We start from the raw sequence: 18,087 nt of genomic DNA, 5'->3' as shown, positions 1-18,087 counted from the left end.
TGTCTCCAGGTCAGTTTCTGGAACTGGGTGGTCCGGAGAGTTTCGGCCTGATGCAACCTGTGAATCTGATTGTGTTCCCCTGCCTCGGGCCAGTTGGCCTTACACATACCATCCAGAGGAGTGAGTGGCGATGTCTCCTTTTGAGATGATGATGCTTTGGTGCGGTCTTGAATGTGTAGTTATTAACCATTTGAAAGAGACAAAGGAAAATATTCCACACTAGGATCAAATTCAAAAGTATCATTCTGGAAGTTGTAAGGATTAAGAATTGCTAGAAGAAGTCAGTTTTTTTTAAAAAAGAGAAGTTAAAGTGTGTTTGGTCTAAATGTTCTATTTAGGGACCATTACAAGGAACGGCTACTAAAATATTCTGTTCCACTCTGACCCTTTCAGCTCTCGTGTTTCTGGGCTGGAACATTTTTGGAGCACGTAGGATTCAGTTATCATGCTTGTTTACGGACATTTTCATGGATCTGTAATGCGGTCTGTAGGCATGCATCCATTTGGAGAGAGAGAATATATCATGTTTACGGTGCCTGCACCGGCATATGTGGACATTTGCATTTGGAGAGAAAGTATATTCCCACTTCAACTGGAGTTTTACCCTTTGTTGATAGTGATTGGAGCTTAAAGCTGGCTGTATGCAGAGAGGTGGACCAGACGCTCTTTCCTCTTTTGTTGAATTCACACATTTCTTTTTACACTGGATTCTACACTTGATCACCAAATAGATGCAATAGCAGAACACATCAATCATTGTATGCTTTGAATTAATTTAGTAACCTGACCTTCTTGAAAAGATATCTTACCTTCCCAATGGAGGTTTTGTGGCCCGGCTTTCAACATAATGTGGAGAACCCTGGTAGCAGGATAATTAAACGCTAGGACTCTGCGTGCTCACCTGGGTGAGTAGCAACAATTTAACGCCCCCAAAGAGGTCATTTCACTTTCACAAAACACAAGGTAGCTTGAATTCTTTGGCTCAAATGTTCACACTTAATTTCAAGCATCAAAATAAAGGATTTCACATTAAAAGCCTTGTGCTTAATCATATTGGATTAATCCTACAATAGACATTAATTAACAGGCTCTAGCTCAGAAACATTTGGGGAAAGGGAGAAGAATTTGCATAACTAGTCCTAAAGTGTGGGCAGCCGGGTTAGGGTCATTTTAATCTGACAAAAAAAAAAAACCCAAAGAACCCAGAAAAACACAGCTCTAGATGTATTATTATTTGTGACATGGCTCAAGATGGGAGGCTGTGAGGAGAGTGAAGATGACAGAACTGGTGCTAACCACCGTGACAAGAACTTGAAGAGCAGCCGACGTGACATCTTTCCTATCGTGCTGCCGAAAATGTCAACTTTGTGAAGGACAGTGAGAAAATGGTTTGCCAAAAACTTGAAAGGTGGATCCCAGAGATGCCTGCTGTGTCAGATGCAATATAGTCTGTCGTGGCCCGAGAGGCCCACTTTGGGATCCGATGATGGCCTGCAGGTGGGAGAGCTTCCAGTCTTTGACAGGGCTCCAGAAATGACTGCACTTGACCTGCATATTGTCTCAAGTTTGCAGGGTCATGATATACAAAAGGTGAGTGGTTAGCCAGTGTGCAGTTAGGTGGAACCAGTGACCAGGGGCCATATTTCCGTGTGTGTGTGTGTGTGTGTGTGTGTGTGTCTGTGTGTTGCTAAAGCTAGGTTCAAAGGTATCAATGCTTCTACTAAAATTGGGAGCCAGAGGATGTGTGCTTTATGAACTTACATCAGTTCCACATAAGTAACAAAAACTAATGCTGGATAATCTAAATAAAAGAGAGTTTATGGGGATGATGCCAGGAGCCTCAAAAAAAAGGGAGGGGGAAACTGGAATCAAGGCAGCAACAGAAAAGTAGGAAACAGGATCAAAGCAGTGGTCCAGTCCTTACCTGCACATTGGAATGACCTAGGGAGCTTTAACTTGACATGTGTAGGCCCTGCTCCAGACCCATTGAATCAGAGCTTGAGGGTGGGACGTCTCAAAGCTCTACTGGTTCTAAGATACAGTCAGAGATTAAGAACTAGCGACCTGGGAGAACAAGCTGGGCAGGGCACAGCTGCTGAGACAGCAAACCCCACCAGTTTCTTTTATCCTTACATCATTTATCCGATATAAAGGTTCCGGGAACGAGTGTCCAGTTGGCTGAGTGCAGTTCTTAGTCCGGCTAAGATGTATAGCGACCCCCCCAAGGCAGGAGCTGCCCTGCAGGAAGAGTAGACTCCTCAGTTTACACACAATGCAGCCAAGGTCATTCCTCCAAAGGAAATTCGAGTGCCCTTAGGAAGTGGCAATGGACCCTAAGAAGTGCAAAGCCACCAGCTGAAAATGTATCAGTCAGGATACCAGAGGGCAGAGGATTCAGGCTCCTAGACAGCCTGGGATTTGCTAGGTAGGAGTTTAAAAATCCAGCTTCAGCCCTCCTCTTCTCTCATTCTTTGTGATTCCTTAAGTGTTAGAAGTATTGAGAAAAGAACAAGATGCAGAGCCAGTTTTATGACAATTATAGAATCACCCCCAAATGTTTCCAAAACAGAGAAACAAAAGCATGGCTTCTGAGAGACACCAGTACAATTCTTCTACTTATTTTGCAGCCAGCACTGCTTGGAATGGCACCTAGAAAACAGTGCAAATGCCATTTTGGGAAGGGGTTGCTAGCTTCATAAGTGGACCATATACTTCTTAAAGAAGATCTCTGGTTCCAAATTCACTCAATCCAAGGGAAATTGGGAACCCTGGATTCCCAATTCCAAAAATACCGTTTCATGCATTCAGCCACCCACCAAATATTTTTTCGCTCTAAGACAGAGGTTCTCAAAGTAAGGTTCCCTGAACCAGCAGTACCAGAGAACTTGTTACAAATGCCAGTTGTCAGGTCCCACCCCAGATCTGTTGAATCAGAAACTGTGAGGTGCCCCAGCAGTCTGAGTTGTCACAAGCTTTCCAGGTGAGTCTGAGGCAGGCTCAGGTGGCCACTACTCTAGGGAAAGTATGTCATTGCTTCTGTGAGAACAGTGCTCCCTGTATATTGAACCAGGATTTTTCAGTTAGTAGATCCATAGAAATCTACCAAAACCTGTACAATTAACACTGAGAGATTACAGGGGTCAATGGAAGAGAAATCGAAGTTTGACAGAATTTTCAATAATAACTATGAGAAATCAAACACCGCACAAAGGATATTTTTGCTTTTTAACTGATGGAGTGACAACCTGTGATCTTGGACAAATTATATTTTTCCTGCACATCTCTCCCTCAGTTTGTAAAGTAACGCCCCCTGTTACCAGTATAATTTCAGAGCAATTCCGGCAATTACAAATAAATGTGCATTGGATGTCGAAATTGTGATGTGTTTGATCACCTGGTTTTTTTTTTGGTAAACTTCGTACTATGTGTCTTACAGACTCAGATTGGTTTGTTTCATTTATTTAAAATGAAACTATTCGGGCTTCCCTGGTGACGCAGTGGTTGAGAGTCCGCCTGCTGATGCAGGGGACACGGGTTCATGCCCCGGTCCGGGAAGATCCCACATGCCGCGGAGCGGCTGGACCCGTGAGCCATGGCCACTGAGCCTGCACGTCCGGAGCCTGTGCTCCGCAACAGGAGAGGCCACAGCAGTGAGAGGCCCGCGTACCGAAAAAAAAAAAAAAAGAAAGAAACTATTCACACTGACGTAGGCGATTAAGAAGCAAATTTAAGAAATGACAATAATTTTTAGTTGTTTACCTTTTTTGAATAGGGAGATTAATGGTGTTCACAGAGTAGTTCAAGGAGACACGGAAGCTGCCATCTGATACCTTTGATAGTTATAAATGTGAATCATCAGAACAAAAGGGGAAAAAACATAATCAGATGTTATGTTTATAATACCCTTTGTAGTGAGAATTACAGGAAAGCCAGGCACAGTCTAAATGTTCAGTTTTTCTCATCTCAAACACGAATCTAAAAGCTGCCTTCTAATTGCCTAATTGCCTTAGAAGACTTGTTGGGTAAGGAAGGAATGATTTTCTTCACAGAGAGGTTTATTTCCTAATAATGGCCACAAACATCTCTGGGCTGCCTGTGTTAAATGGTTTTCAGGCTTCTTCCTGTGATCTATAAACTCCTCTCTGAATTGTACCTTATATTTAATAACATTTTTCTCTGGCTTAATTCCCTGCTAAGAAACAAAATGCTTAAAATGGCTCGACTTTTCCCAAATCGATTGTGTGCATGTACACACGCCAATTATATAAACATGTGTTCAGTGCATTAGCAAGCTGAATTCTGTATAAACAAAATTCAAAAGCCACAGCTAAAGAAAGTTGTAGATTATAACAGACACATGAGACGTTACTACAGAAAGTGTCGCAGGTATTTCGTGGGGCCAGTGAATTCATCCTGAGATTTAGCTACAGATTTGTGGGCATTTTATGTTTAAATCATTTTTAAATAAATTTCGTAAATGAACATTTGAGATTTTTCCTGAAAATTTGAAACTAAGGACACATGTATGGATTCCAACAGCCTACCTGATATTTACGATTTTGCCTCTAAGTTCAGGAGGGTGTGAAGAAATGGACTGTATAGCATTTTACTATTTAGGGGTATTTTCTACAAAGTGGGTGAGGGGAAGTTTTTTCTTTTTTCAAGTAGGGCATTTTTAGTACTTAAAAAGAAGGGAAGCTGACCAATAAACCCCTAACAGGAGGTACACTGCTGTCTTTTGCCAAGTCTTTTGTGCAGTCAGACTGGTCTAGTATACAGGATTTTCCCAACTTCTGCTGGATCCTTGAGAAGGCCTATAAATAAGACCATTTGTTTGGTCTCAAGATGACTTGCATTTGCAAACTGAAGAATGTTCCAATAGAAGTTTCATGGTGACGCACCAATCTGCAAACTGGCTCAGCCAGTAGTCAAAACAAGTCAGTACAAGATCTGGGAGCTGAAGACTTTGAATGGGTCAGATTATCCTTCGTCTAATTTGGCACAGATAAATTTGGGCTATAAATATGCAGCCTTCCTTTGTATTTTCAACTTGAATGGGCCAAAGGAAATAAGGAAAATGTGTGTGAACCTACTGGTGATTCAGAAACATGAGAATACTGTGATTAAACTGAAATTCACTTATTTATGCCAGGGTCATTCTTTCTATTAAATGAGCAGTAGTTCTCTAAGATTGAAAAATAGCCTATGTGGTTAGTTCTTTTTTCCACCCTTATTGAGATATTAACACATACCATATGTAAGTTTAAGATGTACAATGGGATGATTTGATACACGGATACATTGTAAAATGATTACTTCATAAGGTTAGTTTCGTATAATTACTCTGTTTGTGTGTGTGTGTGTATGTATGTGTGCGTGTATAACATTTAAGATCTACTCTCTTGACAGCTTTCAAGTATGCTGCAGTTAACATGGGGGTGCAGATATATCTTCAAGACAGTGATTTTCCAGACGTAGAGAACAAACGTATAGACACCAAAGGGGGAAAGCGGAGGGTGAGGCGGGTGATGGTGGTGGGATGAAGTGGGAGATTGGGATTGGCATAGATACGCTAATATGTATAAAATAGGTAGTAAGAACCTGCTGTATAAAAAATAAATAAATAAATAAATGAGGGGAAAAAAAGATACTGATTTCCTTTTTTTCAGATACAGATACATACCCAGAAGTGGGATTGCTAGATCATTTGGCAGTTTTATTTTTAATTTTTGAGAGACCTCCGTACTGGTCTCCATAGTGGCTGCACCAGTTTACCTTCCCACTAACAGTGCAGGAGGGTTCACTTTTCTCCAAAGCCGCTCCAGCACGTATTTGTTGTCTTTTTGTTTTGAGAACAGCCATTCTGACAGGTGTGGGGTGATATCTCACTGCGGTTTTGATTTGTATTTCCTTGATGATTAATGATGTTGAGCATCTTTTCATGTACCTAATGGCCATTTGTATGTCTTCTTTGGGAAAAAGTCTATGTCCTCTGCCTATTTTTAATCAAATTATTTGGGGGGGTTTCTATTTTTTATGAGTTCCTTCTATATTTTGAATGTTAACCCCTTATCAAATAGATGGCTTACAAATATTTTATCTCATTCCATAGGTTGTCTCTTTTTTTTTAGCAATAACAATAGCAAACATTTATTGAGCACTTATGTGCCAGGCGATTTGTATGTGTTATCATGTTCCATGTGCTAATTAACCCTTATAGAAGCCCTCAGGAAGGACTGTTTTTATCCCTATTTGACAGATAAGGAAACTGAGTCTCAAAGAAGTCACAGACTATTAAGTGAGAAATCCAGCTTTAGATGTTAGGCAGCTGTAGGTTGTCTTTACATTTTGCTATGCGGAAGCTCTTTAATTTGCTAAAGTGTCACTTTTTTTGTCTTGTCTATTTTGCTTCTGTTGTTCGTGCTTTGGTGTCATATTCAAAAAAATTATTGCCAAGACCGATGTCAAAGAACTTTCCCTCTATATTTCATTCTAGGATTTTTACAGCTTCAGGTCTTACATTTAAGTCTTTAATCCATTTTGAGTTCTTTTTTGTGAATGTTCTAAGATAAGGATCCAATTTCATTCTTTTGCATGTGGATATCCAGTTTTCCCATTGCCACTTATTGAAGAAACTATCCTTTCCCCATTGAGTATTCTTGGCTCCCTTGTCAAATATTAGTTGACCATACATGCAAGGGTTTATTTCTGGGCTCTCAACTCTGTTACATTGGTCTATATGTTTGTTTTTATGCCAGTACCGTACTGTTTTGATAACTACAGCTTTGTAATATAGTTCAAATTCAGGAATTGCGATGCCTCCAACTTTGTTCTTTCTCAGGATTCCTTTGGTTATTTGGGGCTTTTGTGGTTCCTTACAAATTTTAGGATTTTTTTTTTCTATTTCTGTGAAAAAAATCCCACTGGAATTTTGATAGGGATTGCGTAGAATTTATAGATGGCTTTGGGTAGTACAGACATGTTAACTATATTAATTCTTCCAATCCATGTACACAAGATATCTTTCCATTTATTTGAATTTTCTTCAATTTCTTTCATCAAGGTCTTGTAATTTGTACACTGTCTTGTAGTTTGTTCTTTAGTTAATACATGAGTGGTGAAATTAATCCGAACATCTGTAGTTATAAGCTGGAAAGTGAGTCATTTAACAGCATTTACCTCTGGGAAATATAGACATTTACAGGACTCCTGGTTTTCATAGGAGTTTGTGTGCATAGTTCAGGAGTCCCAAACATAAGTGCCCACAAGAGAGACAGGTAATGTAAATTAGAGATATGGACCCGGAGAGTGCCTGCCCCAGCTAAGGAAGAAGCTGTTTGTTGCCCCTCTTCAATTAATGCCAGCTGTTCCAAATTTGCAAGAGAATTGTATCCTAAAACTTTCCTAATGTAAAAAAATGTTGGCAAGCAGTTCAAAATTTCAAAAGGCTGTGAGCCAAACAGAGCAGGTCTAGAGGTTGGCTTTAACCTGCAAGCCGCCCCTCTGTACATTTTACCATTTCACAATAAATGAGCGACAGTTCTGCAAATGTCTCCAAATGATAACCTCAAAATACCCCATCCCCTCTAGTCGCTGGCACTGAAAAGCAGGACTTCTCCTAAAGTCACATCGATCACTGTAGTTGTTCTTCTAAAATGGACAGTTTCCTCCTGCTAGAGATCTGATTTGATGGTGTCAGTGTATGAGGTTCCCGTCACCTCATGACATGTCTTCTTTCAGGCCTGATGGAATTGGAACTGTGACTGTTGAAGAAAAGGAACGTTTTGAAGAAATCAAAGAGAGACTCCGAGTTCTGCTGGAAAATCAGATTACACATTTTAGGTAAGGATCTGGGGTTAAAGGGCTTTTTAGGAGATTGAGACTGGGGAGGGGCAAATTAAGGGCTTGATTTTCTAAAACTGTAAATCTCTCAGAGACACACTAAATATTAGAAAGAGCTGAATGAGGACCTACTGGATAGCACAGCGAACTATACTCAATATTTTTTAATAACCTATAAGTGAAAAGAATCTGAGAAAGAATATATGTAACATATGTATATAATATATATATATATAACTGAATCAGTTTGCTATACACCCGAAACTAACACAACATTGTAAACCAACTATACTTCAGTAAAAAAAATAAGAAAGAAATAGCTGAATGAAAAAGCCAACCAAGACAGTGTTCCCCAATATCCAGGAGACTTTGAAATCTTAAGTTCATTTTATTTCCACTGAAAGAACAAAGCCCTCTTTGTGTAAGCTGACCCTGAACATCAATCTATTTTTAAAAATCTACTAAAATGTTGAATTTGACGCTTCTTCAAGGTTTCCTCCCCACAGTGAAAACTCCTGTGAATCAGTTCTCATAGGGAAGGGAGGCAGTGGTACCCAGAAGAGCATCCCCACCTTCTCCGTTACCTGAAAACAGGACTAGTGGGCTATGTGGGGAAAGAAAGAATCTTGGTTCAGCCTTGACAGACTGATCATGCACTTCCGCACACTCTCGAGACAGCTCGCGGATCTGGGCTTGAGCCTTGCACCACACAGCCCACTTCTCCCTTAGAGTCAATTAGATATTTTTGATGCTGCACTGGTGGTCCTGAACCCAGAGATCTTGGAATAGGAGCTCATCAATAGTAAGAGCATTTATAATAGTATAGTAAATAGTTCCTATTTATTAAATGCTTCCTGTGCCCTACGCAGGGAACTAGAGGCTGGATAAGAATGAACTCATTTTTTTTTATTCTCAGGACAATTTGTAAGGTAGTTATTGTAATTCCCATTGAAACAAGGAGTAAACCGAGGTTGAGAGAAGTTAAGTAACTTGCCCCAGGCCCCTCCGCCAGCAAGTGGAAGAAATGGCATACATACATAGGATAGTCTGGGTTTCAGTAGCCCATCCTGTTCCTTTTGTACCATGAGGAAGAGTGTCTTGAAAGGCTTCCGACAGCCTGAAATAGTTACTAGAACTCTTAGTGGTACCTGACATAGGTACCATCTGTGCCATCAGAAACCTCCTGGATAAATCTTTACGGGTCATACACTCTATGCTAGATACATTGCCAATAGCAAAAGATCAAATAACAATTAAAAACTACAATCAAGGAAGGACAATGAGTAGAATCATGAATTTGCTCAAAATACACTCCTGTATTTCCTATACTAATCCTCTGGGGATTTAGGTAAGTGTGTTTGCATTTTAGCCTGTTTCAACTAATATTGTTTAATGCCGGTCTGGTCTCAATAATTATCTGTAAGGTCACATTTGAGCTAACAAATGGTTCTCCTTCACAACAGAAATCTAAACAGAGCCTTATGTCATCACTGGAAATATTCTTTTCTGCTGCAGACATTTGCAGAGTCTCTCTTTAGTCATTATTCACACATACACATATATACATTATATACACACATATATGGTGTGAATTCAGATTAGCATAACACAACGTGACAAAATAAAAAGCATTTTCTGTTCCTGAGAGGGAGTTGCCATAGGGATCAAGTTACAGCATATTTCATTCTAAAATGTAAGTGATTCAGGCAACCTGAACATTTTTCTGTCTTTTTTAGGTATTGCTTTCCATTTGGTCGACCTGAAGGTGCTTTGAAAGCTACCCTCTCGCTCTTGGAAAGGGTAAGAATGAAAGTAAAAGACAAATGATATATACACAGAGACATAAACATCATGGTAATTAAATATTGTGGTTGAATGGCCTAGATTGTCATTTCTGAAGGATTTGTTTACCATTCATCAAATACCAGAATAAATAGGAAGAAATTGCCAAAATTCTAGATGTTTTATCTCCAGACTCTCAAATAGTTAGGATATATTGAAGATACGCTCCTTGCCCTTCCATGATTCATGGACAGCCTTTGACATCCTAACTGTGCACTGGAATTTTTTATTTTCTCTTTAACAATGGCACTCAATCTATGTTAAGTTGCAAAGAGGCATTCACAACTAATTTTAAACTGAATTCTTTAAACGTAAATGAGTAACACATTTCGTTGAACCATCTTAAGAACCTAGTTTTTCCACCTATAGGTCTTGATGAAAGATATTGTTACCCCAGTACCACAAGAGGAGGTAAAAACAGTCATCCGTAAATGTCTAGAGCAGGCTGCTTTAGTCAACTATTCTCGGCTGTCAGAGTATGCCAAAATCGAAGGTAAGGCCCCCTTCTGCCCCCAATTTTTAATTTAAATTTTGGTATGCCTCCCTAGGGAAGTCTGTCTCTTTTCTGACGGGCACCAGAAAACAGTGGCCCATCTCTGTATGTTAAGCTGAAACTTGAAAGCACTTGAAATGGGATAGCTTCCTCAGCTGTGGCCACATAAATGACTGAAGGCACAGGGTCTCAGGAAACGGTCTTTGTAGGGAAGGATTTTGAATATAGGATGTTATCAGGCAACTAAGGTCCTTCCAAGAGGCTGTGTTGGCCCTGACTTTGCTCTGTGGCTAATGTTTTTCTATGAAAGAGTTCTGTAGGGTGGCTACCTTCTTTAAATAGAGGAAAACTAAACAGTTTGTTGTCCACTGTTGATAGCATTGGAAGCAAAACAGGAATTGAAAAAAGCAACATCGAGATTTTGCCTAACTCTTTCTGGTCTCTTGAACATATCTTGTCTCTCGGTAGCTTTTCAAACTTGATGGCAGGTTAGTATTCGGCTGTCTCTGATGGCTCCTGGTTTGCTTTAGATCTTATTCAATCTTGTTACTCCAAACCTAGGATGGTGGTTATCACTGCCCTCTCAAGCTTTAGGAAAGTGGTCACTAATGACCAAGCAATTGCCCAAAGTCCACTCTACTTGAGAAGATATGGTTCTTTGGGACCTGTTCCTTTGCAAAGGTATTAATCACTTTTCATTGTTACCCTGTTGGCTGCTATAGGGTGATTTGAAAACCACACCCAACTTGACCGTGGTGTAAGTGTATAAATGTGGAAGTTCTGTGTGCAATACTCAATGTGTCCGCATTCTGGAATCTGATGTTCTCTCATGTGAAACACCCAAACAAAACCAGCAAATACCCATGGTCTGCCTTCAGGACATGACTGGGAAAAGAAAAACTAAGAGAGACCTAATCAACTACCAAAACCCCATCACTTACCCTGCCAAAGTCCTTGTTTCCTTAGAGAATTAGGTTAAGGTCATTGTCAAATGCGCAGTGTTCTGTACATTCCATGTCCTCCTTCTCTCAATTTTGTCTGTCTGACAATGCAAATTGTGTACCAGTGGTAATGAATTCGTTGTTATGCATCCAGGGAGAAACACTTAAGAATTGGGCACTAAAAGGATGTTTATCAACTCTTGACTTGGTAATGAGTGACAAAAATAGAGGAACAAGGAGATCGTTAAAGGGCTATATTAGCAAATAATGATTCCAGCATTTACCTTCCCAGGACATAATGATTGGTTGTATTTGTTAAAGTCAACCGGGTACCTAGTAATTCTAGGCCAGGCCAGGGATGGGATGGGATCAAGAAACGTTCTGTTGCCACGTCTGCTGCCTCATGTGTAGGTCTTGGTCTAGCTATGACTAGTCTTTTGGTAAGATCTGCTCTCTTCTTTCAGATAAATATATCCAAAAACAAACTTTAAGATCTGTAAGTAAAAATGCATTCATTTCTGAAGTAGATCAGCTGGTCTGTAATTTCCTTTTGTGCCTCAATTCTTCTTGGTTGTGTTAATTATCTTTTGCACTGTGACTTTTAGGGCTGGGGATTCTTTGAAGAAACCAATCTTTTTTTTCCAACTCTCTTTTCAGAGAAGTACCTCATTCCACACTACCTGCTCTCTTCCGCTTCTCTCCTTCCTTGTCCGTGATTGGCTCAGCCACTTTTTGACGTTAACCCTGCAAAAGTGGCTGTGACACCAATTTCAAAGCATGCTGGGATTGTTAATTCAGACAACCCAACATCCTCTGGCTGCATGTATCAGGTTTTCTTTCATGAACATAGTCCACCATAGGCTGAGACATGGCAGCTTTAACTATATTACTACCAGACAACTTTCTTTTACAAGGTTCTGATCCTACCCCCGGCAAAGAAATCTTGCCTTTTGACATTTGAGATTCTCTGTGACCATTAACAGCTTAGTTCCCTGAGAATGTTGGAAAGAAGTTGTAGTAATATTGCTGGAGACTATGTTTATGAAGAAATACCTCAAGAGCCTTAGATACTAAAGTCTGAAATCCTTAGTATCTTGGAGCCTTCAATCAATGAAATTCTGTTTCCCTTTATTCATGATGTTTTCGGTCATTGTATTCTTGCAAATAATTCTAAAGAGACGTGTAAAATCATGGTCACAATCTCTCTCGTGACTCACGGCATGCTGAATGGTTAATCCAGTAGATCTCCAATTTTGAAACTCCTTTTTCTTTTATCCTGTGTTTATCCCAAAATATTCTGTGGCTATTTTCCTTTGAGCTAATGTAACGTTTTCCTCTAACCTGTGACCTATAACCTCTTGACCTCTGACCTAAGCCTCTTGCATGCCCAAATCCTCTTTTATAGGGAAAAAGAGAGAAATGTATGAGCATCCTGTCTTCTGCTTGGCCTCCCAAGTGATGGATTTAACCATTCGTGAGTACCTACCACCTCCTCGCCATGCTGTCTTCACTCTTTCTGTTTTCATTATTTCAAGAAAATTCAGATCCAAACCAACTCACTCTCCTTGCTTCAAGTTTTTTAGCATTGGCTTGTCTGTTGATTCTGTCTGTGAAACCCAGTGTGAGAAGTCCAGTCACTTTTATCAGCCTAACACAGGTTAGACAATTAAGCCATTTGTTTGTGATAAACTCAGATTTGTCTGTAAGTTTTTCAGTTATTCTCTGTCTGTGACCTGAATGCATTTTTACTTTGCTTGTGTGTAACCCCAATTTGTAAGGTGCTTGTCACTGGTACACAATCAAAAGGTAGCAGCTAGGTGGGGAGCAATGTGTTAGGTGTCAGATAAAGGACAGTCGGGGCCAAACCGTGCTTTCTTTTCCATGTTTAAGATGTCAAACTGTTGTGGGTAGATCACACAGGGTGGTCCGTTCTCTGTAAAAGTTGGATCTTATATGCCTGCTGTCTGTTCTCGGAAACTGGGAAGCTTTTTCTTGTGCTTTCTGGAGATTTGGAGTTGTCCTCGTCCTCTAAGCTCTGGCTAGAACATATGACTTAGTTGTCACTGGAGAGTTCATGTATGTGTCACAGCTTGACTTCACATTAAACTTAATTTGACTAATTTTCTATTTGTGCAGCATTGACCCCACACTTCTGGGCGGTGGGAACTCAAGGGCAACTTTTTCCTTCCAACATCATGTATCACACATAAGTGGGGGGCATTTTGGTTCACTTGCTCATTAATCCTTGCATATGTGTTCTTGTTTCTCTCTCTCTTCTCTCCTTGTCGTGCTTTCTCTTTCAAATAGAGAATCAAAAGGACGCAGGTGAACCAATTGTATATGCATTATAAACCATCAGGACTGTTGAGTTATATTTAGTTTTTGTTTCTGTTTTTGTTTTTTAATAGCTCCTTAATGTATGTACTCCCAAAGACTGATGTGGAGTTGCAGTAATACTTAAGGAGTTAATTTGTGCTGTCTAACTACATCTCATGCCCACTAGACGTTGACCTCTAGAGAGCAGAATTTCTGGAAAGGCATAAGTTTTGGAGGAACAGAACCCTGGTTTGCTGTGGAGCTTCATTTCATCTTTGGTTTCAGGATTCCAGTGATTCGGCCTCATGCGCTTTTTTAAAAACAACAGTGACTGAAGCAAACTAATCTTCCTCTTTGTTTTTCGTTTCTTTCCCTGTTTTCTGCCCTATTGAGAAGTTTGTGTTCTTTGATGAATGTTTCTCGGCCAAGGCAGAGAGGAGTTGTGTCCGTGTTGTTCTTGTATGTATCACGTGATGAGGCAGGATGCACGCACAGGTGGCTAAACAGGGGCCATTGCTAGAAGTTTCATGAGAGGAAAGCCCTTAAATGTTTTCTGGCTTAGGCAGTTTCCTTCTTGTTTGGTCCCCAAACTTCTGAGTATATTTTGAGGAAAGCTCAAACTTAACACTTTAATAAATACATAGTATGGATCATGGTTTTAAAGTCTAAAGGATTCTCCAAAGATAATTATCATCTGATTAGAATTAAATGCATTTCCAGTCAGTTCAGAAAGCATTTTTGAGCACACTCCAAGCACCAGGCTAGCAATAAGTATTTGAAGACTCAAAACCTGTGTTCAAGGCATACAGGCCTTTTTCTCCCTGGAAGGAAAGGTGTTCATTTATTCATTCACTCATTCATTTGTTCATTCATTAGACAAGTGCTTAGTGGGAGACTACCATGTGCCAGGTATAGTGGTAAAAGCCAGGGACTATGTAAACAAGAGGAAACAGCTCTTACCCTTACGGAGCATATGTAAATAGGTGCATAAGTGTAAATTACAAATTCAGTATGCAGCAACACCGATTGGTATAGAGTTGTATGTAAGAGGGCCTTGTCAGAAAACCATGGAAGTCTTCCCAAGAATGGCAAGCTTGGACTTCGTCTTGAAAGATGAAATAGAATCAGTGAAAAGGAGGTGGGATTGGAAAGTGGAGAGGCACCCTAGATAAAGAGAGTAATATGTGCAAATACATAAAACCATAGAGTTAATAAAAATAGCTAAAGCTTATTAATTGTGTATTACACACCAGGTACAACTCTCAGTACTTTATGTATATTCACTCATTTAATCCTCAAAACCCCTTCTGAGGTAGCTACTACTATTATTCCAATTTTAGAGATGAGCAAACTGAGATATGGAGAGGTTAAATAACACACTCCTAGAAGATTAAGTGAAGCTAGAGTCTTCTTAAGAGTAAACAGGGCTGGGGTGCCCAGGCACGTGACGGCCTGAGCACATGATGTGGTCAGCGCCTAGGTCCTCAGGGGAAAAAAAAAGAACAAAAAGAAAAATAGTTGGGCAGGCCTTCAAGATGGTGGAGGAGTGAGACATGGAGATCACCTTCCTCCCCACAAATACATCAAAACTACATCTACATGTGGAACAGCTCCTAAGGAACACCTACTGAACGCTGGCATAAGACCTCAGACTTCCCAAAAGATGCCCTCAGGCGACCTACACACAGAGGTGGGGCCAAATCCAAAGCTGACCCCCAGGAGCTGTGCAAACAAAGAAGAGAAAGGGAAATCTCTCCCAGCAGCCTCAGGAGCAGCGGATTAAATCTCCACGGTCAACTTGCTGTACCCTGCGTCTGTGGAATACCTGAATAGACAACGAATCATCCCAAAATTGAGACGGTGGACTTTGGGAGCAACTGTAGCCTTGGGGTTTGCTTTCTGCATCTAATTTGTTTCTGGTTTTATGTTTATTTTAGTTTAGTATTTAGAGCTTATTATCATTGTTAGATTTGTTTATTGATTTGGTTGCTCTCTTTTTTTTTAAATATATATATTTTTTCCTTTTTCTCTTTTTGTGAGTGTGTATGTGTATGCTTTGTGTGACTTTGTCTTTATAGCTTTGCGTTTGCCATTTGTCCTGGGGTTCTGGCCGTACAGTTTTTTTGTTTGTTTGTTTTTTAGTATAGTTTTTAGCTCTGCTTATAATTGGTGGATGTGTCTTTTGGTTTGGTTGCTCTCTTCTTTCTTTCTCTCTCTTTTTTAAATTACTTTTTTATTTATTTTTAATAATTTTTTTCTATTTTAATAATTTTATTATATTTATTTATTTTCTTTCTTTCTTTCTTTCTTTTTTTCCTCCCTTTTTCTCTGAGCCATGTGGCTGACAGGGTCTTGGTGCTCTGACCGGTGTCAGATCTGAGCCTCTGAGGTGGGAGAGCAGAGTCCAGGACACTGGTCCACCAGAGACCTCCCGGCCCCACGTAATATCAAACGGCGAGACCTCTCCCAGAGATCTCCATCTCAATGCTAACACCAAGCTCCACTCAATGACCAGAAAGCTACAGTGCTGGACACACTATGCCAAACAACTAGCAAGACAGGAACATAACCCCACCCATATTAGCAGAGAGGCTGCCTAAAATCATACTAAGGTCACAGACACCCCAAAACACAGCACCGGATGCAGTCCTGCCCACCACAAAGACAAGATCCAGCCTCATCCACCTGAACACAGACACTAGTCCCCTCCACCAGGAAGCCTACATAACCCACTGAATCAACCTTACCCACTGGGAGCAGACACCAAAAACAATGACAACTACAAACCTGCAGCCTGTGAAAAGGAAACCCCAAACACAGTAAGTTAAGCAAAATGAGAAGACAGAGAAATACACAGCAGATGAAGGAGCAAGGTAAAAACCCACCAGACCAAATAAATGAAGAGGAAATAGGCTGTCTACCTGAAAAAGAATTCAGAGTAATGATAGTAAAGGTGATCCAAAATCTTGGAAATAGAATGGAGAAAATACAAGAAACATTTAACAAGGACCTAGAAAAACTGAAGAGCAAACAAACAATGATGAACAACACAATAAATGAAATTAAAAATTCTCTAGAAGGAATCAATAGCAGAATAACTGAGGCAGAGGAATGGATAAGTGACCTGGAAGATAAAATAATGGAAATAACTACTGCAGAGCAGAATTTTTAAAAAGAATGAAAAGAATTGAGGACAGTCTCAGAGACCTCTGAGACAACATTAAATGCACCAACATTCAAATTATAGGGGTCCCAGAAGAAGAAGAGAAAAAGAAAGGGACTGAGAAAATATTTGAAGAGATTATAGTTAAAAACTTCCTTAATATGGGAACGGAAATAGTGAAACAAGTCCAGGAAGGGCAGAGACTCCCATACAGGATAAATCCAAGGAGAAACATGCCAAGACACATATTAATCAAACTATCAAAAATTAACTACAATTAAATTGTAGCAAGGGAAAAGCAACAACTAACATACAAGGGAATCCCCATAAGGTTAACAGATGATCTTGCAGCAGAAACTCTGCACGCCAGAAGGGAATGGCAGGACATATTTAAAGTGATGAAAGGGAAAAACCTACAGCAAAGATTACTCTACCCAGCGAGGATCTCATTCAGATTCGATGGAGAAATTAAAACCTTTACAGGCAAGCAAAAGCTAAGAGAATTCAGCACCGCCAAACCAACTCTACAACAAATGCTAAAGGAACTTCTCTAGGCAGGAAACACAAGCGAAGGAAAAGACCTACAATAACAAACCCAAAACATTTAAGAAAATGGTAATAGGAACATACATATTGGTAACTACCTTAAATGTGAATGGATTAAATGCTCCCACCAAAAGACATAGATTGGCTGAATGGATTAAAAAACAAGACCCGTATATATGCTGTCTACAGGAGACCCACTTCAGACCTAGGGACACGTATAGACTGAAAGTGAGGGGATGGAAAAAGATATTCCATGCAAATGGAAATCAAAAGAAAGCTGGAGTAGCAATTCTCATATCAGACAAAATGGACTTTAAAATAAAGACTATTACAAGAGACAAAGAAGGACAATACATGATGATCAAGGGATCAATCCAAGAAGAAGATATAACAATTAAAAACATTTATGCACCCAACACAGGAGCACCTCAATACATAAGGCAAATGTTAACAGCCATAAACGGGGAAATCAACAGTAACACAATCATAGTAGGGGACTTTAGCACCCCACTTTCACCAATGGACAGATCATCCAAAATGAAAATAAGTAAGGAAACACAAGCTTTCAATGATACATTAAACAAAATGGACCTAATTGATATTTATAGGACAGTCCATCCAAAAACAGCAGAATACACTTTCTTCTCAAGTGCTCATGGAACATTCTCCAGGATAGATCATATTTTGGGTCACAAATCAAGCCTCAGTAAATTTAAGAAAATTGAAATTGTATCAAGTATCTTTTCCAACTACAACGCTATGACACTAGATATCAATTACAGGAAAAAAATCTGTGAAAAATACAAACACATGGAGGCTAAACAATACACTCCTAAATAACCAAGAGATCACTGAAGAAATCAAAGAGGAAATCAAAAAATACCTAGAAACACATGAGAGTGAAAACATGACAACCCAAAACCTATGGCATGCAGCAAAAGCAG

General features: G+C 39.8%; 1 protein-coding gene across 12 annotated transcripts in view; it reads left to right on the top strand.

Annotated features, from left to right (window-relative positions):
- CADPS (calcium dependent secretion activator) overlaps positions 1–18,087 on the top strand; it is a 796,875-nt gene that overhangs the window by 662,165 nt on the left and 116,623 nt on the right. For 11 of the 12 annotated variants that reach the window (XR_013830018.1, XR_013830019.1, XR_013830020.1 and 8 more), the window contains 3 exons: positions 7,741–7,842; positions 9,579–9,642; positions 10,054–10,177. Coding sequence is in view for 9 of the 12 variants with exons in the window: in XM_079933010.1 (XP_079789136.1) it covers positions 7,741–7,842; positions 9,579–9,642; positions 10,054–10,177 (290 nt within the window). In the remaining 3 variants the exon portion in view is untranslated. Of the gene's footprint in view, positions 1–7,740; positions 7,843–9,578; positions 9,643–10,053; positions 10,178–12,523; positions 12,593–18,087 lie in introns of all 12 variants that reach the window. The other variant, XM_079933005.1, reaches the window with a different exon arrangement.

This window comes from Stenella coeruleoalba, assembly GCF_951394435.1.
Source record: "Stenella coeruleoalba genome assembly, chromosome: 10".
Taxonomy (NCBI): Eukaryota; Metazoa; Chordata; class Mammalia; order Artiodactyla; family Delphinidae; genus Stenella; species Stenella coeruleoalba.
Note: the sequence above shows the minus strand (reverse complement) of the source record. Positions and strands in the feature narration are given on the sequence as shown.